Below are 20,879 nucleotides of genomic sequence, written 5' to 3'. Positions count from 1 at the left end.
ATTCTAACGTCATTAAATGGTATAGTGAATTTAAACTTTTGAGAATCCTTAACCCAAGTAAGGGCGACGTACTAATCATACCATTTTAGTCCCAAAAACATTTAAATAATAAATGCTTGTAGGTAGGTATATATTATCTTTCCTCATTTAATTCAATTCATAAAACGAAGCAACAGGTATTCCAGATCGATTACTTACCTAAATTAGCTTTAATGTCTGGCAGTTAATTTTTGAAGGTCCTTTATTATCATCTAAATGAGAAAAAAAACAAAAACAGATAAACTCGTGGAAAAACGATAAGTAGGTACCTTAACAATAATATTCAAGTACGAAATAAGATGTTTATCATAATAACTAGGTAGGTACCTATTACATTTTCAATCACAAATTTTTTATTCACATCATGTAACTACTAAGCTGCTCAGTTTTCCCCCAAATCGCGAATTTGAAATCACTTTACGTTGTATAAATTGACAGAAAGTCGTGAATTTTAAAAAAATGGCGCGAAAATTTGCGCGAAAGTCGGTAAACGATATTGTTTTCTTTTTAAGAAGCATCGGTGTGAATATTCATCGGCAAAATACTCTGTCGCAGAAATTCTACCAATTTATTTCCGTTTCTCCCCAAGTATCAGCTTTTATACACATGTCATTATTCGTATTTGTGAATCGCAATCGTATCAGCGAGATGGTGATCGTTGCTGCATATCTCGGATCTTCAGTCACTTTGCTTTCATCTGTTTATTTATTTATTAAAAATGAAAGCAAAATTCTTAAATTACTTCAAATGATAGACCAAAACGTTTACGTGTACCCTGACGAAAGGCCCTCAAATGCTGAAACACCCAGCCTATTAAACGAGGATAATTTTAAGAAGGTTCTCATTTTAATCATAGGGTACGAATGTTTTGGATTTTCGCTCAGCTTATTGTCACCTTTATTGGCTTTTTTAATTACTGGTGTCTATGAAACGTCAATGTATCCTGGTTGGTATCCTTTATACGAAAAACCTAGCTTGGTAATGATCACCTCTTTTCTGCAATTGGCCGGTTGCTTAGCTGCATTTTGGATTTACTTCGTAATACAAGTTTTCATAACCTCGATCACGATCGAATTCCTACGTCAGTACCAACGACTGGGTGCAATGTTGTTGAATATTCATCAAAACACAAACGACGCTGTGTTGAAGAAAATGGGTCGAGATTCGTGGTACTATAAATGTGCGATGAGCAATTTTGAGGACGAATTCAGACGAAGATACGACTTTGTTTATTGTGAAAATGTCGTACACTGTATTAAACATCATCAACAGTTGCAAAAGTAATAAGTCATTTTTATCGCCAGAATTGCCTGTAAATCAATCCATGTTTGGGACACTCAAGTCTACACATGATTTATAATTTACAGATTGTATCACCTTTTTGAACCTTGGTTTTCTGCATTTTATTCCATGGAACTTGTCATGTCAGCTGCCACATTCGCTTTGATATTTAATAATTTACTTTCTGTAGGTACTTATAATATGTACTTCATATTCCTAGGTTATAGTAAGAGTCCGGGTACTTATTTTTTTATCCATGGATAAGTTTAAGAATCTTTATGGGTGCCAATTTGTTGTTGTAGAATAAGAAATTGAAAAAAAAGTGTCAAAAGAAGGTAAAGTAAATACTCACCTACCAATTTTTCTCAGTTTGTTTCCAATTTTAAAATTATTTTCTCAAATTTTAAATGGCAGAGAAAACGAAGTGGCATAAATTAAAAGCATTCCTCTTGCAATGTGTCACTGCATGAGAATCTTAAACTTTCCAAAAATGTTAAACACGAACATGCCCATCTCATATGAATTGTATTCGCCAGTAAGTATTTTTTTTACTTTTTGTAGGCGAACAATCCTTCAACATTTTTGACCATTATTGGCTCCACATTCAACGTACTAGCGAACATATTCAGTAGATGTATAGTCGGTGAAATATTCATCCAAATGGTAACCAATGTAGTTTGCGTTAAGCATTTTATTCAGAATTCGTTTTTAATGATAGGTTTGTTTCCAGAATTCAAAAGTCAACGATATAATTTTTTATCAAATGAACTGGTGGGAAATGCCAATTAAAACGAAACATTTATTGTATTTGTTTCACAAGATGACGAAACACGATAATTATAAATTGAGAGGATGTTTTATTTATGCTGCTTCGTATTACACATTCGCACAGTTATTGCGAGTATCTTATTCGTATTTTAATATTATTCGCTCCTTATTATAAGTAGGTACCTAAGTTGGATAGAAAATTTTTACGTGTTCACCTAAACAATTTTTCTTAGCGTACTATTTTCGATTTATTTACACAAGAGGCTACCTATATTGTATTTACTTGGGCACCAATTTTTTTCAAGTTTATAGATGGTTCGGTACCAGAAAACAGGGCAAAAAATAATTTGAGGAAGTTTTTGAAGAATAGGTATTCAACATTATTTACTTTAACGTTGATGATAAAAAAAAAGGTAACATACAATTTTTTTATTTTCGTGTACCTAAATGTTGTATTTTAATAATTTTATACGCTATGACTATACTTCCTTAAACAATACACTTAATTAAGTAATTAACAATAAAAATACGCGAATTGAAGACGTATAATTTAACAAACGCGTTACATTTATTAATTCTATTTATCTAGACTATACCTAAGTATAAGTGCATAAAAAATGAAGCTGAAATTTAAACGAAAATCTGTGAACGTAATTAATTTTTATTTGAAAAGTGTCGGTGTAAATGTTACTCAGCAAAATATCCCCTTATGTAAATTTTACCAATTCAGCGCGATTGCACCAACAATATCAGCAATTATTCACATGTCACTGTACATACTTGTAAATCGAGATCATATTAGTAATATTGTTGTTTTAGCAGCATATATGGGAGCATCTATCGTACTGGTTGCTTCTGTACGCACCTTCTTACAAAATAAAACTAAGATTTTAAAAATGATGCAAATCATAGACCAAAATGTTTATTTATATTCGAATGAGAAAATTGTCAATTTTCATCGCAGTGGTACTTTATTAGATGAGAAAAATTCTACCAAAGTACTTTTTTTAATTTTAGGGTACGAATTTTTTGGATTTTCTCTCAGTGTATTGTCACCTTTTGTAGCATTTTTGATAACAGATGTTTATGAAGTTTCAATGTATCCTGGTTGGTATCCTACATACGACAAGTCTGCTTTGATGATGATCACCACCGTTCTGCAATTAGGCGGATGTATCTCTACGTTTTGGTTGTACTACGTGATACAAATATTTATATCGTTTGTAACGATCGAATTTTTGCGGCAGTATCAACGTCTTGGGATAATACTGAAGGATTTACCAAGAAGTACAAAGGATGCAGTTTTGAGGGAGATGAAACCGAATCCATGGTACAGATTTTCAAATATTACTGGAGTTAATTTTGAATACAAGTTCGAGCGCAAATGTAATCGCACTTTTCAAGAAAATATTTTACATTGCATTAAACATCATCAGCAGTTGTGCAAGTACGGTTAATAAGTAATTTTATCAAGTGTCGTGATTTAGTTGCAGTTGAAGTACTTTTTTTTTGAGACACCTATCTACAATTTCAATTTTAATTTCAGATTATTTCATCTTTTTGAACCGTGGTTTTCAACATTTTATTCCATGGAACTTATCATGTCAGCAGCCACATTCGCTTTAGTTTTTTATAATTTACTTTCGGTGTGTATATTTTTGATATATGTACAACTTCAAACAAAAACTCTTCAGCTAACATTCAATTTTTGTAACTACATAAAAATTAGGCGTTCACGTTGAAAGCTCAGTTTTCAACTTATCATAATCTTATTTCCAATCCATTTTCGTTGAATTCCCTCAAACAGCTTTGCTTCGAGTTTCATTTTTGCAAGACATCGCATATAGAACACCTACCTACTTAGGTGTTGAAAAAGTTGCATACTCAGTTCGCCGTACTTAAATGAAACATCGTATTTACTATTTACGGCAAACTGAGTATGCAATTCTATTAACACCATTACATACGTGTAATCTGGAACCAAAAAGATTAAGGTCCCATCTTATGGCGATTTCGCTAAAATTTCTCTATGATATTCCAGTTTCGACATGGTGGTGTGTCAGATTTCCATCCTAATCTTCCAGCGCGTAGGAGACGGACTTTGTGACTAATTTTAAAACTTTAAAAGCTCTTACTTCAAAACTGGTTAAATGTAGAGAAAATCTACTTACGTGGTTTTAAAACTAAATCTCGTAATTTTCTTACAGGCTAGGAATCCTTCAACGTTTTTAACAATTATCGGATCAACGTTCAATGTTTGGGCCAACGTGTTCAGCCGATGCATTGTGGGGGAAATGTTTGTAGAAATGGTAAGATTTACTTTTAATAATTAATTATTAAATTACATATTTTTAGACGATTGAGATATCTTTCTTATTATTCACTATATACCTACTTTCTGATTTTCTACGTACCAACTTTTTAGAATTCAAGTATAAAAAGTACCATTTTTTACGAGATGAATTGGTGGGAATTATCAATTGAGAATAGAAAGTTATTAATGATGTTTCATGAGACGTGTAGTCAATCGTTTGAATTCAAAGGATGTTCAATTTTCACCGCTTCATATTACACGTTTTCTCAACTGATGCGAACCTCATATTCGTATTTTAATATCCTTCGTTCATCTTTAAAAAACAATTAATGCTTAAGCATAAATTTATAGGTTTATGTGGGTCTAAGTGCATGACATATAGCATTTATGTACTTCACAGAAAAGTTTACCAAAGCTTCTTAGAATTCAAAGTAGATAATTTCCTCGGAAACTGCACAACGTGTGTCTTTTGTTTATAATTTTTTTTTGTTGTTTAAATCTCTGAATTACGCCACAAAAAATATTACGAGCTCAATTTTCCAAGACATCGACGCCTTATTTTTCAAAATTTATAAGCTAGGTAACTAGTTATGTACCTACCTACCTACTTACTTAATTACAAATCTATCAGTAAAATACATATAAAATGTTTCACATTGTACTACATACAATACATATTCTCAGTGAGTTGCATTAAATACATAAGTGAAATTTTGTAAAGAAAATTTGACATGAGAGGTGCAAGTGTGATGTGCCTAAGCTGGACGCAAAATGCAACATTACTATTTTTTACTTTGAAATGATTACACAAGGTGCTATTTACTGATTCGTATTTACTCGTATACATTTTTGAATTTTTTAAAGAATACGACTGATTTGTTTCCTTCTATGAGTAGTAGGTACCTATTCTATCGTATTCTATGTACTTAGTATTAGCCTTTTTATTTTTTATATTGTAACCTATTTACCTACCGGATAATTCTGTGTGATGTTATTAAAAGTTGAAATTATACCACGCGCTTTTACTATTGTCTTCTGATAATGTTGAAATAAGAATACGAAGCTCTGGTTATTCCAGCAAAAGTATAGTACGAAGCTTCGAAAAGTTTAAAAGCAAATATTTTGTATTGACGTTTTGTTAAAACATGCAGTATCAGCAATAACTTTTGGTTCGCCAACGTTTGATCGTACCAATTCACATCATGAATGATCGTATTAGTGACTTTTTCATTCTATAAATAAAAATAAATTATTTCACATTAAGTATCTAGGTACCTACCCATCTTATGTGTATATTTACAAACATATAGGTAAGTACCCGTAACTTGATTCGAAAATATTTGCAAAAATAAAAAATCAATATTTACCATTTCAGAGAATATTTCTCCGATGAGACATCTACTGAATAAATTTGTCATAACATTAAAACTTGAGCCAATAATGGTGAAACATCTTTCGTAATTCGTCATCTATAAGTTAGGAGAAAACAAAATGTTATAAAATAATGCAGACTTACTAAACTATGCAAAACGATTAACTAACATATAGAATTAGGTGACGCATTAATGATATTTTGAAAAAAAAAGTGGTCTTATAAGTTAGTAGTATTTAACTTTTACTAAGTTGAATGGATCTTTACTTGTAGCACATTATAAAATACTAATCCAAATGTCACCACTGACGTTGCCAATTCCACGGAAAATAATCCGGTGTACCACGATTTAAATAGATTGAATGATCTGTTTAAAAAAAAAACATTAATTATCGTTTTAAATATTTTGTTCTTAATGTGAATAATTTTGAATATTTACATTTACAAAGCATATTTCATAAATAATGCAACTGCTCTAATTCGAAGGGAAAAAATTCATTGCCTATGATGAAAATGATAATTAAATAAAATTAAGAAAATTGAAATAGAATTACTTATTTTGCAAAAAAAAAAAAAGTTATAAAGTAAATTTTCAGGATGGTTTTTTTGCAGGTAGGTACCTACAATTAAATTCTTAGTTAGGAACAAGATATTCTTACCTGAGCAATTGCTGATGATGTGAAATACAATACGTTATTTTCTGACGGTAAATGTCGTTGAAAACCACCTTCTGGTTGCGATTGAAATTCGAATGTTTATAATTCATGTAATTCAAACTATCCCAGTCAACTTTTGCACCATCATTGAACATCTTTTTCACAAACATTCTCTTAGTACGCTCGTTGACTAAGCAAAGCGCCGTACAAAGCCTTTTGTACTGCCTTTCGAATTCAATGACAACCAATATGGCGAATATTTGAAAAAGAAAATAACTCCAAAACACACACGTAGAGGTAATCAGCTGAATACAATAGGTGATCGATGCTTTCGCGAAATTATCTTCTTTCCAAGGGTACCAAGCTGGGTAAATCACTGTTTTAAATTTACCAGTTAAATATAAGCCGATAAAAGGAGAAACTCCACTCAAAGAGAATCCAAAACACACGTAACAAAACACCAAGATTATGAGTTTCCTCGTGTAATTTTCTTGCATCGTTAGTTCATAATCCACGTGTATCTCGTCTTCGTCTGGATATACAAAGATATTTTCATCCATTCGAAATAAAAGTTCTTTCAGTTTATATCTGTTTTGGAATAAAATTGGTATTGCGATATCGATAATTATCATTGAACCCAAAAAAGCTGCGATTATAATCGCTTCTTCGAAATGCTTTCTGTTCATTATCGCGTACATAATTATTCCCGCAGTAGTAAATATTAGAGCGAAGTGAAATGCGAGAAAAGATGAGGTTAAATCTTGTAATTTCTTTTCTTTGGATAGCACGTTAATTCCTATGGATTGCAAGAACCATGCCATGGTTAACACAGGATATCTGCTCAAATTCTCCACCTTTTCTGCAATTATAAGTACGTAGGTATAATTCTAAAGAATTAATTATACTCTCTCATAGGAATAGAAGAGGTTAAAATTTTATATGTAAATAAGATAAAGAATAGGTATAGAGGCAAAGATGTCGAAATACTCACTAGGCATTTTTTTTCTTCTTTTGGTATGCATACAACTGGTATGCATACAACTGTAACGTCCAATTGTTTTTTATTGGTGGCTTAGTCGACAGCTAATATTTATAGTAATTTAAGGCGTTTGATAGAAAATAATCACACCATTGCGAGCTTATTCGTGTTTTTTAAAACTGGGTAAAGGAGGTCTATCATTTCAACAAAACGATTAGGCATCACTTCGAAGTAGACCAAAACTTGAATGCTTACCAAATATTTGCTTTCTATGATACCTAATTGAGCAAATAAAAAATTTATGCTAGCTAACTAAGTACCTACCTAATCGTCTTGAGTATTTATTCTGTAAGAAAAAAAGTTTTATAACAACAAATTCTTACTTTCAAAGATGGAAAACACGCACAAAACTTTTATAATTGACAATAGTTTTTTAATTGCGAGAACAATAATTTCATAGCTCGTGCACTATGTTTTGAAAAAAACTAACTTTTTTTAGGAAAATAGAATGAATTACAAAATTAGAAAAAAATAAGTGGAAAAATACTGATGAAATTGAAACGAAACAAAAAACGCATTTTGGTGAGTAGGAAAACATGTAGTAGGTAATTTTAAATATTGTATTGTTGACAAATTTTCAGTTTAAATAAATTTTGTACAGGTACTAGATAAATTTCCTCAACCGAAAAATTGAATTTTCACTCTTATTCTTATTTTTCATTTGAAATTTTCCAATTTATCACTGATTTATGGAAAGACTACAGTTGTGATATGCGCTGCTTCACCTTCTCAATTCTCGCATTTCTCGCCCTTCTAATTAGGTACCTACTGACTTGTTCGCAAACTTCCAAAAGCCACACTGTCCTACTTCGCGAACTGCTTTAATAGCAAAACAAAAAAATGAAAGAATATAATAAATAAAATCCATAATTTATTGTCAGAATTGTTTTTTTAAAAATCATAAATTACGAATGGCCGTTGGTAATCTTTTTATTGTCATTTTCTTGAGGTGGGGATACAACGACGTTGTTTTGTTCAGCAGATAACTTATAACCATGAGGATTTTTCGTTTGCCACCTCCAAAAATCTTCGCCTAGAACATATGTATTACTCAATGAAGCCAGACCATATGCGACATAGTTATGGAAAAATTATATTCCACATACACATTTGTTTCAAATTATATTTCGTTTTCCACCCTAATTCTTTACATGCCAAGTCTGTATTGGCATACATTTCAGCAATATCACCTTCTCTTCTCGCTTCAATTTTGTATGGGATCGGATTACCGCATATTTCTTCAAAAGTTTGAACTAGTTGCAGAACGGAAACACCTTGACCAGTACCGAGGTTATAAATCTAGAACATTTCAAATCACTTTTATTAAGAACTGAATGTTTTGTAAATAGTAAATTCTACCTACAAAATAATAGGTACATACTTTCAATGTTAGATGTTCGGATTGCAGCTTTTTCAACGCCGCAATATGACCGGAAGCTAAATCCATGATGTGAATATAATCTCGAACACCTGAACAAAACAACACGACATAAGTTTCCTGATAATTATTATTTGTCTACAAATGGATAATGCCTACCAGTTCCATCAACTGTATCGTAGTCTCCACCAAAAATCGTCAAAACGTTTTTCTTTCCTAGAGCAACTTGAGCAATATAAGGCATAAGGTTTGCGAAAGGTTTGGTAGGGTCTTCACCAATTAATCCAGACGAATGGGCTCCGACGGGGTTAAAATACCTTAAAAAAATTATATTCCAACCCTGTATAAAAACATTGAAAAAAGACGATTTAATAACAAAATGTTCGAAGATTTTCGAGACAAGTAAAATTAATGTAAAATTTCTGCTCAACTTAAGAAAAAAAAAAAGTAAAGAAAAGAAAAAAAAGTCAAACCCTATACCAATTCTCATTACTTGACTTCTCAAGACATTTTTTTTTTCAGCATCTACGTATGAATCCGTTATAACAACGTTAGCCTGTCGCATTTCTACCGTAAATAATTTGAAGAATGTGTTAATAATATTCGTAAATTCATGAATCTTAATAACAGGTTAATACGCAGATAGGTAGAAGAAGATACATTATTTCCTTAGAACGTGAACCAGTTTAATTAGCAACGGTAGCGTCACGTTTTTGCGCACAGAAATAAAAACGACAATTAAGTACCTCTTCAGCTATACTAATGTCTCGTAAGATTTCTTCGCAAAAATACTTCGTTTTTCCATATACATTTGTGATATTTCCCGTTGGATGTTCTTCAGTTATAGGTAGAAATTTCGGGTTACCGTACACCGTGCAGGAGCTAGAATAGATCAATTGTTTGCAACCATGTTTTTTCATCACCTTTGAAAAAAAAATGTACGATTAATTTACTTAATAGATGAATCACAAGAAATTATATTGTACGAGTATCGTAACATCTACCTAATAGGTACTTACATTTATCAAGTTTACAGCGCTTATTATATTATTGTGGTAGTACAATAGGGGGAATTTCATCGACTCTCCTACAGCTTTCATAGCAGCGAAATGAATTACACAATCGATGGAGTGCTAAAATGACGAATAAGTAGTTAGATCATCTATGCATTGGACAATATTTAAAACAGTACTTACATATGTAAGTACATACTTTTGAAAATATGGAATCTAATTCTTCAATGTCCACTAAATCACATTTATAAAATGTGACTGATTTGCCGGTAATTTGACGAACTCTCTTCAAACTCATAGCGTCTCCATTTTCGTCTACGCTATTAACGAAATTATCTACTGCTATTACTTCATAACCATTTTGTAGTAATTCCACAATGCAGTGACTTGCAATGTAACCTGCACCACCAGTCACAAATATCGTCTTCCACTGCGGCCGCATATTACCTTGAAATATATCCAAATCACATTGCAAATTTGTATCCGTAATGCAATATCTTATAATTTATCATTAGGAATGCCAAAAACGAATGTTTCGTCAATAATGCTATACGGTTACTTATGCAAACGTGGCAAACTTATAGGAAAATATGCACAATTAAACATGGGGGAAATCATAAATTTCAGTGCATTGTATCAATTCCAGCATGCAAAAACAAAAATTGGTGATTCGGTTTTACATTTGTTCATATGCAAAATTTGATATTTAAAACAAATATACTGACAAAATTCAATTGAAATGTCAAATAAACAAAATAAAATTTATAAGAGAAGTTGAAGAATACTACCAAGAATCTGAATATCAATAAACGCACGAGTGCTCAACACGCAGTTCTCAAAAATTTGATCAAGATAAAAGAACCGAAATGTGCAACATGAAGTTTTGATGTAACCATGCCATAAATAAATGAACTCATCTTACCTATTTTTATTAAATTTTACGAACTTCAACGAATTATTCCAAAAATAATTGTGTATTTTACGAAACCATTAGAAACATTGAAATAACTATATTCACTTGAATCACATCATAAGACGTATCTTCTAACCATGAATTTCTGGCCGCATTTAATCACACGGTAAACTTACATTTTTTTCTCTACCTGAATATAGATGATTCAACTTGAAATACGAAACTGGTTTTACGATGTAGGAGGGAGACTACACAGACACATACGTCGTAATCAACATGTTACTTGTTAGTTAACAATAGGTTTAGTTGAACCCTTCCACCGGTTTCATGTAATGCTATGCTACACTTATTCGCTCGATCTGAGGGCAATGTGCTTTTCATGTGAAACGTAACTAGAAACATTAGTAGCTTTCAAGATACTTCTGATGAGTTCAAGATCGATGCCCATCAAGAGAGTTCCAATAATTCACACGTATCATGAATTCAAGGACAACTCATAAACAGGAGTACTAAGTTACTCGCGGTGACAAAAATTTCGCTAATATCCCCGAAAAGAAAATCGTAGAAGAATCACATAATTGACTTGACGATTTCAATGAGCAAGTCATTTTCAGAAATTTGATTAGTATAATACGTAAATAAATTGAAGAAAATGGAACAACGTAGAAAACAATTTATTTTGAAGCATCATATCTGTAAACAAAGAAATGAAACCAACACGTAAGTAAATCATTCTCATAAAATTGATGAGAACATAATATGTATCAAAAAATATCACAAAACTAGGAACTTTTAAAAGACCACATAGTACATTTTATTTAAAAAACGGATTTTTATTGAGGTTTCCTCCTCAATGGCTCTAGTAATCACCAAACCAGCCATCATAGCTCAAATTTCGATAATAATAAGAAAATACGCAATAAAACACAGAGAAACAGTTGATTAACAAAATTGTTTGTTAATCACTGTTTCTAGGCCGGTTTAGTAATCGGATGGGATGCCAACCCCTACCAAAACTACTGAATGTAAAACTCTAGGAACATGGGCTCGTGAAAAGAAAAAACAAAATATTTCACGTGAAGCTATTATTCCTAGAACTTTTTACGTTCAGTAGTCTAACTTACATTAAATTTATAGTTATTCCTCTGGTATATCAGCTTCTCCGTCATTGATTTCGTCAATGATGTCGTGTGGTGGTTTTCCATCAACAGTGCATCCAACGGACTGAAAAACACAAAATTATAAAACATCTATCCAACGCTAGTTTCTTTAAGAAGAAAAATGCATACTTGACAGGTTCCTAAAACTTCTTTGACGGTTCCTTCTAATTTGTTTGCCATCGATCTGGGTCTCATAACTCTGGCGATATTAATAACTTCTTCCATGGTAATGTTACCATTGTGTTTTACTAAAACACATCATAAGATTTACATTGATACACTTCAAAATTTGGCAGATAACGTAGTTATTTAAACCAGACACTCACCATTCTTGACCTTCTTACGATCTCTAGGAGGTTCTTTCAAAGCTTTAATAATTAAAGAGGCTGCTGACGGTACTACGGAGATGGTGGCAACTCTGTTCTGAATTCTCAATTGAACGGTAATTTTCAAACCTTTCCAATCAGCTGTAGCTTTGGCAATATCGTCACCAACTTTCTTGGGAGACTGAAATCAAGAAAAAATAGGTCAACATACATCATGTGTTTCATTAAATATCATACCAGAAAGTTATAACGAAACGTAAATGTCATGATCCGCAAAGCCAAACAGTTCTATCAATAATAGAAATTCTGGGTGAAGCAATCATTATTTTACTATACGACCGAACTAAAAACATACAGTTAACGGTAACAGTACGTAGAACAAGTTAGTCGAGAATCATAAAGGAACGCGTTGTTCATAAGTACTTGAGTAATAAATCTAATTCAATCACTTACCAAACCTAGAGGACCAATTTTGGGAGCCAGGGATGAAGTAGCACCAACTTCTCCTCCGACACATCTCAAATTGACTGAAACACATCAGATAATAAAACATTAGATACAGAGTTTATTGCATTGATGAGAAACATGATGAACATAAGTGCTCAATACTAATCAAATGAATTATAGCGAGAACAAGAACATGCGGTGTTATTACGATAACTTGTGTAAGTTGTATTCGGCTAGACAAGTTTTACTTACCAACTTTAACTTCAGTTGGATCGATTTTAGGAGCCATTGCTTATCGTTCAATGATTTATTGGATGCAAAAAACTATCGAAAAATTAAATACAACAGAAGTAATTACACTCCTAATTAATATTGTTCACTAACCATTCAGTGTGAAATTGAAAAAAGACGGTGACAGCATGCGGAGAAAATCACAAACGCAACGTTTCCGTTTTTTCTACATTTTGGACTTTCGTATTGAAATTTTCAGGTGAGACGTTGATCACAATGCCGCGACAACAACAAAAAAATCTTTCGATACAGATTTTCAAGTTTTTCATTTTCTCAACTTTTTGTAGTAAATTCTCTTTTAAAACAATTTAAACTTATTTTAAACATCAATAATTGAAACAATTCAAACATTTAATAGTTCAAAATAACAAAATTTTCAATTTACGAAGAAAAAAATGGAAAATAATAGTAACTTGAAAAAACGGTTTACGTCACCATTTTTTTTTTGAAAAAAATGAAAAATATCACAAATTTCCAGTGTTGCGAGTATTAAAATTTTATATGTTCCGTGATTTCCTTTTTCATCAAAATTAGAAGTTGAACATCGAAAAATGATTGTTTAATTGTTAAAAATGTTCTTAATTATTTCTAGCAATTAATTTAAAGCGAAACTGATTACTATTATCGGTTATTAATTCTCTAGTCAAAAATATCCATACGCCTCACAGTTTCTTTCAGAGGGAATTTTTCATTGAAGATGATGATGCATAATTGAATTTTCGGCTTATGATTATACACATTCGTTGATTTGTGGTTGGTTCAGTTGGAAACAGAAAGAATAAAGAATCTATTGTTCCGGTTTTATTATTTAGTTTTAATTATTAAATTTTTAAAGTACACTTTTTAATTTAATTATTGTATCATGGCCGATCAGGATAAGTAAGTACCGTTCTATGTATTACCCATTAAATCAATAGCGATATGTATCTCCGAACTTCGTCATTCAGTGTCCAGCTTTTTCCATTCTGACTTTCAATTTTACGTAGTCATCATCTTGTAATGAGTTGGGACTTCTTGAAAAAAAAAGTTACCTGTCGTTATAATAATATGAATTGATAATTATTGTCTTATTTATTTTATTAACCATCTTATTAAGTTATTGAACTATTATGTTTTATCGCATATCACTCATGTTCAGGAGCGTTTTGTTGAAGTATCATATTTTTCTATGTGTATCATGTTGTTCATGATTTAGCATGAATTATCTATGAAAATGTCGCTACTAAGACGTATATTTAGGCTTTGAGCGTATTTCTAAAATGTTACTCCCTTAGCTTTTAAACTGGTTTCTTATTTTAGTAGCGAGTAACCAGTTTCCCTATGAACTAGGGATAAATGGCAGCGTAATGATTTAAAAATTTGCCAATTCAATGATCATGCTCCATGCTTTTCACAAATTGTTCTCTCGATATCATGTTCTTAATCGTACATTTTAACCATGGAATATTGGGAATGAATGCTACTCGTATTACAATTGATTTAGCGCATTCACACGTTGATTTATTTTTAGGCAAGATGATTTGGCTACCGCAATCTTACGTAAGAAGGACCGTCCAAACAGGTTAATCGTCGAAGAGGCTATAAATGATGATAATTCAGTTATTGCTTTATCTCAGGTATCATTTATTTCTTTTTCATATGGTGTAATCATGTTCCACCTGTATTCCGTCACATTAATCATGTTTTAGGCAAAAATGGACCAACTTCAATTATTCAGAGGAGATACAGTATTGTTGAAAGGCAAACGAAGAAAAGAATCAGTCTGCATTGTTTTATCCGATGACACGGTTGCTGATGAAAAAATTCGGATGAATCGCGTTGTGCGTAACAATTTACGCGTACGATTGTCTGATATCGTCTCAGTTCAACCTTGCCCCGATGTAAAATATGGAAAAAGAGTTCACGTTCTCCCCATCGATGATACTGTTGAAGGCTTAACTGGGTAAATTAGAAGTACTTCTGTGTAGATATGTCTTTTCAGTTGCTAAACCTCTAATGTCTTTTACTCTGTTTCCTTAGCAATCTTTTTGAAGTATATTTGAAACCCTATTTTCTCGAAGCTTACCGTCCCATTCATAAAGATGACACGTTTATTATACGAGGAGGTATGCGAGCTGTGGAATTTAAAGTTGTTGAAACTGACCCATCTCCGTTCTGTATTGTTGCTCCTGATACCGTAATTCATTATGAAGGCGACCCGATTAAACGTGAAGTAAGGATTTTTCAAAATTTGTTATCACCTTTTGCTTGACAATTTCATTATTCATCGTTTGTCTCAATAGGAGGAAGAAGAGGCAATGAGTGCTGTCGGCTACGATGATATCGGCGGTTGTAGAAAACAATTAGCTCAAATAAAAGAAATGGTAGAGTTACCATTACGTCATCCCAGTTTATTCAAAGCTATTGGTGTCAAACCTCCCAGAGGTATTCTGTTATACGGTCCTCCCGGTACCGGTAAAACGTTGATTGCTAGAGCCGTCGCTAACGAAACTGGCGCATTTTTCTTCCTCATTAACGGTAAACTATTCAAGAACCTTGATTGATTCAATGATGTAATTTTTTCTTTAATCTTATGTTGTACTATGTTTCAAGGTCCTGAAATTATGAGTAAATTGGCTGGTGAATCTGAGAGTAATTTAAGAAAAGCTTTCGAAGAAGCAGATAAGAACTCTCCGGCGATTATTTTCATCGATGAATTAGACGCCATTGCTCCCAAAAGAGAAAAAGTTGGTGTTTAGATTAAGATTTTGGAGATTAATAGTCTCTTTTTTTTCAGTTATTTATGCTATTTTTTTTCTGCCTAGACTCATGGTGAAGTTGAACGCAGAATTGTATCTCAATTACTTACGTTGATGGATGGCATGAAGAAAAGCTCTCACGTGATTGTTATGGCTGCTACCAACAGACCTAATTCTATTGATGCGGCTTTACGTAGATTCGGACGATTCGATAGGGAAATAGATATTGGAATTCCAGACGCGACTGGTCGGCTAGAGATTTTAAGAATTCACACGAAAAATATGAAACTCGCTGATGATGTTGATTTGGAACAGGTATGTGCACTTTTTTTAGGCTAGCTATTTATTTTTATTTGATATTTACTTACAATTCTTTAATTTGTTTCCAGATCGCAGCGGAGACTCACGGACATGTTGGTGCTGATTTGGCATCACTTTGTTCAGAAGCCGCGTTACAACAAATTCGAGAAAAAATGGACCTAATTGACTTAGAAGAAGATCAAATTGATGCCGAAGTCCTGAACTCTTTGGCTGTGTCGATGGAAAACTTCAGAGTATGTAAAATCGTCATAAAATCAAGCCATATTGAATTGATTTCTTATTTTTATCGATTCGTATAATTTCTTTGATGTAGTATGCCATGGGCAAGAGCAGTCCGAGTGCGTTACGAGAAACTGTGGTTGAAGTACCAAATATCACATGGAACGATATTGGTGGTTTGGAGAGTGTTAAACGCGAATTACAAGAACTCGTTCAAGTAATTATCAAACGTATCATTCGTAATATGATTTAAGGAGTACAATTTTAATCGGCGTTGTTTTTCATTTTAGTATCCTGTTGAACATCCCGAAAAATTCATCAAATTCGGTATGCAACCATCCCGAGGTGTACTGTTTTACGGTCCTCCTGGTTGCGGTAAAACTTTACTCGCGAAAGCTATTGCTAATGAATGCCAAGCTAATTTCATATCCGTGAAAGGACCCGAACTTCTAACCATGTGGTTCGGTGAATCCGAAGCAAATGTCCGAGACATTTTCGATAAGGTATAAATTGAATGAGTAGTCTATAAAGAGGCTGTTTAGTGTTTTTATTCATGTTCGTTAAATTTAAACGACTGTTCGTTTTATTTAGGCTCGTGCTGCCGCTCCGTGCGTGCTATTCTTTGATGAATTAGATTCAATCGCGAAATCACGTGGTGGTAATATCGGTGATGCTGGTGGCGCTGCCGACCGAGTTATCAATCAAATTCTAACTGAAATGGATGGTATGGGAGCAAAGAAGAATGTATTCATCATCGGAGCAACGAATAGACCGGGTAAGTTGAATGAATATTTCGTACTGATGATTCGGATGGTTGAGAAGTATTGTTTTTTCATTCCAATGTTTCATTTAATTTGTATAGATATCATCGATCCTGCTATTTTGCGTCCTGGACGTTTAGATCAACTAATTTACATTCCTCTGCCTGATGAAAAATCGAGGGAAGCTATTCTAAAAGCTAATTTAAGGAAATCGCCGGTCGCTCAAGTACGTGTAGAACAATGATTACCGAACGAATAGAACAGAGGATAGGCTCAATATAATTTTTGTATTTTTAAATTTAGGATGTTGATTTGAATTACGTCGCTAAAGTAACGCATGGCTTTTCTGGAGCTGATTTAACAGAAGTTTGTCAACGAGCTTGTAAATTAGCTATCCGTCAAAGTATAGAGGCCGAAATTCGTAGAGAGAAAGAAGAGGCTAATCAACCTCCCGGTGCAATGGATGTGAGTTCATGTTATTTTAGGAATTCTATTTGTGAGTGATGCTGATTTTAATGTAAATTCTAACTTTTAAAAAAAATTGTAATATTTCAGACGGACGAAGAAGATCCAGTACCGGAAATTACTAGAGCGCATTTCGAAGAAGCAATGCGATTTGCTAGACGTTCCGTCACCGATAACGATATTCGTAAATACGAAATGTTTGCGCAAACTTTACAACAATCTAGAGGATTCGGAAATAATTTCAGGTACATATGAGACTTACTTTATACGATGAAAAGTTACATTTCTTTATTAACGAATAACTGTTCGTTTAGATTCCCTAGTTCAACTGCGGCCCCTACGCCTCAAGCTGGTACAACGGGTACCGATCAATCTAATTTCCAAGACGACGGAGATGACGATGATCTTTATGGTTAATGTGGTGTATTTAAAATACTTTTTGAATTATGTTGTTTAGCGTCTGGTTTTCATTTTAATATTTTCTAAGTCGCAAATTTAATACATTTTTAAAATTTTATTTTGTCTAAATATTATTAATTTCTTTACACTAGTAGGTAAATAATTCGGTTTCGAAAAAGATGATATGTACTTTGAAAAAGAGTGTTTTCAAATCAGTTTATTATACAAATTTGCTAAAAATATACGATATACAAAATTGTTTTATGTACTGCGTTATTTTTCTTATATGTAGTTGGGTAATTCATAGGTGACTGTTTACATGATGTTTGATGAGCTAACAGTATTTCGTTTGTTATGTAGCAGAATTATTTAGGCCTTACTATTTTTGTTTATATAGCAAAGTAATAAACCGCTTACAAATACCTAGGCCTAAATTAGAATCTGAAAAAAATTATAATGATCGTGACTTTTTGAGCATAGATGATAGAAAAGGAAATGATCGTATGTCAAATTCAAATCAGTCAACCCTTAACGTACTTTAAACTTTAAAGTAAAAATGCGAGTATTATTTTCTGTCACTTTTCTCTCAATACAATTCTAAACACCTCTGCGACTCTTCTTTCGATTTTGAGTCTTTGTTCTTTGAGCCGTAGCTCACAACTCAGCCCTTTTTTCAGTTTTGGCGGCTGGGCGGCTCGGTTGCCCTCGCCCTCCCACCAATCCACCAACAGCTCCACCAATTTTTTGAAGAACGGCAACGTTGCAAAGCGCACTGCGACAACGCCGAAAGCGATGAGGATGTGATAAGTGTTCAAGTTTCTTGATAAGAAAATTAATTTTTTTATTTCTTTGAAAAGCAGAGGTGTAACGATTACGATTATAATCGATTATCTCCGATTAATAATCGCCGATTATTAATAATCGGCCGTAATCGATTAATCGCCGATTAATCGGACCTTTGGGTAATTTTTTTAAATTAATCCAAATCTTGATTTTATGTCTTCCTTTTGGTTTTAATTTTTTATTTGATGTTTCATATTTTCATTTTCTCTTCAATCCTTTCATTACAATTACTTTTTGAGTAAAAAAATGAAAATGAAAATTGTTCAGATAATGGTTCAGAAAACATTTATGGCGATGACTGACGTCACTCAATTCCAACCAATCATGGAACCGCAAATTTTTTTGGCCGAATAATCGCCGATTAATCGATTATCCTCCGATTAGTCCGATTATTTTGGGACGAAATGATCGATGCAGCATCGATTATAATCGTTACACCTCTGTTGAAAAGTATTGCATTTGTGCTATTTGTGCATTTGTATTTTGTTCGATTTTACACGATTTTACAGTAATTATGCTGCATGATGTTGATAATTTATCTAAATTCTTCTGAACCTCCTAGCGTTATACTACTTTCACGTATTATCTGCATGAATTTCTGATAATCTCGTATATTTTTCTATTGCATCGGGAACCGGTCAAATATCTCAAAATTCACGATGAAGGGTGTAATTGATGTTTTGGAGCTACAAGGACAGAGAGAAAAGCATAGAAAATTGATAAATTACACTAAACACGAGGGAAGCTATATCGGAGTTCGTTTCATCATGGAATGTGGTTTGTAAACGTATTTTATTAAAATCCTGAAATACTTCAAGTGTTATCGAAAACTATTTTTGATACAGGAATGAAACTGAATTTTGGACCCACGACAATAACTACCGCAGCTCATATATTTCACGCATTCTTTAAGGAAACTGATATTAAACTGTACGATATGTATGTAAGTATTACATTATGTGTAGGTACCTCGTTTTGATATTCTGATCAATTCGAAAATCTGACTCTAATGGTGTTTTGATTTTACAGCTCATTGGAGCAACCTGTTTAGTTATGGCGAGTAAAATAAAAAACTCCGAGGTGAAACTGCGAGATGTGATAAACGTTGCTCATAGTACTTTGTTCAGAGGTTCCTCTCCTCTCGAATTGACTGACAAATATTGGGCCATGCGAGATGCCATTTTTCAAGCTGAATTATTGATTATGAGAATGATAAAGTTTCAGTTTTCAATTCCAGATCCATTCAAAGTAATTAACTTTATTTTATTACAAACATCGTCAAATAACGGCGCTGATTTAAATGATCATTTTTACAGTACCTGTTACAATATTACAAAACGATGAAAGCTTGGTTGAGTCCTCGTGATTGGAAAGACGCTCCCTTAATACAGAACGCTCTGGCATTTTTAACTGTAAGTTGGTTTGTTGGATATTCATTGTGGTGTAGTGCATTTTCATTATTGATTGACTTATTTCCTTTGATTTGTTTGAAAGGATTTTTACCATGATCGCACGGTGATTAATTATAAACCAGAACATTTGGCCATCGCTAGTTTATTCTTAACTTTACAATGTCACGGAGTATCGGTTCCAAATACTGGAGAAGACGATGGCGTAGCGTGGTTCTCGGTTGGGAAATCTTACTATTCTTTTCTTGGTTTTCATTTCAACAGTTTAATCTCAATTGAGCGTCGTTTTTTTGATTTAGGTGTTTGATCCGGAATTAACTAGAGACAAAGTATGGGAAATTGCTGAACGGATGATGGATTGTTATGATGAAGAACCCAAAGAAAATTCATAAAGGAAGGAGTCGACCGACGCGACAGCACATAGCAATGTTTATTTTTTCTTAATGCTGGGAAATCATGAACGTTTAATGTATCGTTGTGATGGAGAAACCATAGAAAATGTATTCAAAAAAGGCACCGATGCGACTAACGAAGAGCAATGCTCATTGTTCCTGAATCCAATTGAAAATAGTTATTTTTACTAAGTATTGAATATTTGATGTGTTTTCTGTGACAAACACTTCATATACTTTTTTTCAAATGTTTTTTATATATATTTATTTTTTCTGAAAAATGATTCATTTCATTAATTTGATTTTTGTGCAAAAATTCCAATTTTGGCTTCATT

At 32.9% G+C, this 20,879-nt stretch overlaps 5 protein-coding genes across 5 annotated transcripts; 2 read left to right on the top strand and 3 right to left on the bottom strand.

Annotated features, from left to right (window-relative positions):
* Positions 1–4,729: 4,729 nt before the first annotated feature.
* On the bottom strand, positions 4,730–7,251 carry LOC135840588 (uncharacterized). Its single transcript, XM_065357211.1, has 4 exons — positions 6,434–7,251; positions 6,042–6,141; positions 5,770–5,871; positions 4,730–5,634 (listed from the first exon to the last, which is right to left on the bottom strand). Exons 1-4 carry the CDS (start codon positions 7,249–7,251, stop codon positions 5,428–5,430), a joined length of 1,227 nt encoding a protein of 408 aa, XP_065213283.1. The 3' UTR covers positions 4,730–5,427.
* A 1,069-nt stretch (positions 7,252–8,320) lies between these two features.
* Positions 8,321–10,998, bottom strand: LOC135839409 (UDP-glucose 4-epimerase-like). The gene is made up of 8 exons (XM_065355422.1): positions 10,783–10,998; positions 10,060–10,307; positions 9,867–9,980; positions 9,594–9,770; positions 9,007–9,187; positions 8,851–8,939; positions 8,576–8,768; positions 8,321–8,502 (listed from the first exon to the last, which is right to left on the bottom strand). Exons 2-8 carry the CDS (start codon positions 10,300–10,302, stop codon positions 8,375–8,377), a joined length of 1,125 nt encoding a protein of 374 aa, XP_065211494.1. The 5' UTR covers positions 10,303–10,307; positions 10,783–10,998; the 3' UTR covers positions 8,321–8,374.
* A 430-nt stretch (positions 10,999–11,428) lies between these two features.
* RpL12 (ribosomal protein L12) lies at positions 11,429–13,146 on the bottom strand. The gene is made up of 6 exons (XM_065355423.1): positions 12,959–13,146; positions 12,713–12,786; positions 12,260–12,440; positions 12,063–12,181; positions 11,898–11,997; positions 11,429–11,466 (listed from the first exon to the last, which is right to left on the bottom strand). The coding sequence occupies exons 1-5, from the start codon at positions 12,993–12,995 to the stop codon at positions 11,911–11,913; spliced, it is 498 nt and encodes a 165-aa protein (XP_065211495.1). The 5' UTR covers positions 12,996–13,146; the 3' UTR covers positions 11,429–11,466; positions 11,898–11,910.
* Positions 13,147–13,720: 574 nt separating this feature from the next.
* TER94 (Transitional endoplasmic reticulum ATPase TER94) lies at positions 13,721–18,164 on the top strand. The gene is made up of 15 exons (XM_065357795.1): positions 13,721–13,876; positions 14,508–14,613; positions 14,686–14,939; positions 15,017–15,209; positions 15,280–15,514; positions 15,590–15,723; positions 15,802–16,050; positions 16,125–16,289; positions 16,370–16,492; positions 16,566–16,778; positions 16,867–17,050; positions 17,138–17,262; positions 17,340–17,501; positions 17,592–17,746; positions 17,816–18,164. Exons 1-15 carry the CDS (start codon positions 13,860–13,862, stop codon positions 17,916–17,918), a joined length of 2,418 nt encoding a protein of 805 aa, XP_065213867.1. The 5' UTR covers positions 13,721–13,859; the 3' UTR covers positions 17,919–18,164.
* Positions 18,165–19,165: 1,001 nt separating this feature from the next.
* On the top strand, positions 19,166–20,825 carry CcnQ (cyclin-Q). The gene is made up of 6 exons (XM_065357792.1): positions 19,166–19,520; positions 19,589–19,686; positions 19,773–19,991; positions 20,060–20,155; positions 20,238–20,372; positions 20,452–20,825. The coding sequence occupies exons 1-6, from the start codon at positions 19,403–19,405 to the stop codon at positions 20,542–20,544; spliced, it is 759 nt and encodes a 252-aa protein (XP_065213864.1). The 5' UTR covers positions 19,166–19,402; the 3' UTR covers positions 20,545–20,825.
* The last annotated feature ends 54 nt before the right edge of the window (positions 20,826–20,879 follow it).

Source organism: Planococcus citri, chromosome 3 (assembly GCF_950023065.1).
Source record: "Planococcus citri chromosome 3, ihPlaCitr1.1, whole genome shotgun sequence".
Lineage (NCBI taxonomy): Eukaryota > Metazoa > Arthropoda > Insecta > Hemiptera > Pseudococcidae > Planococcus > Planococcus citri.
This window is presented reverse-complemented; position numbering and strand designations above follow the sequence as displayed.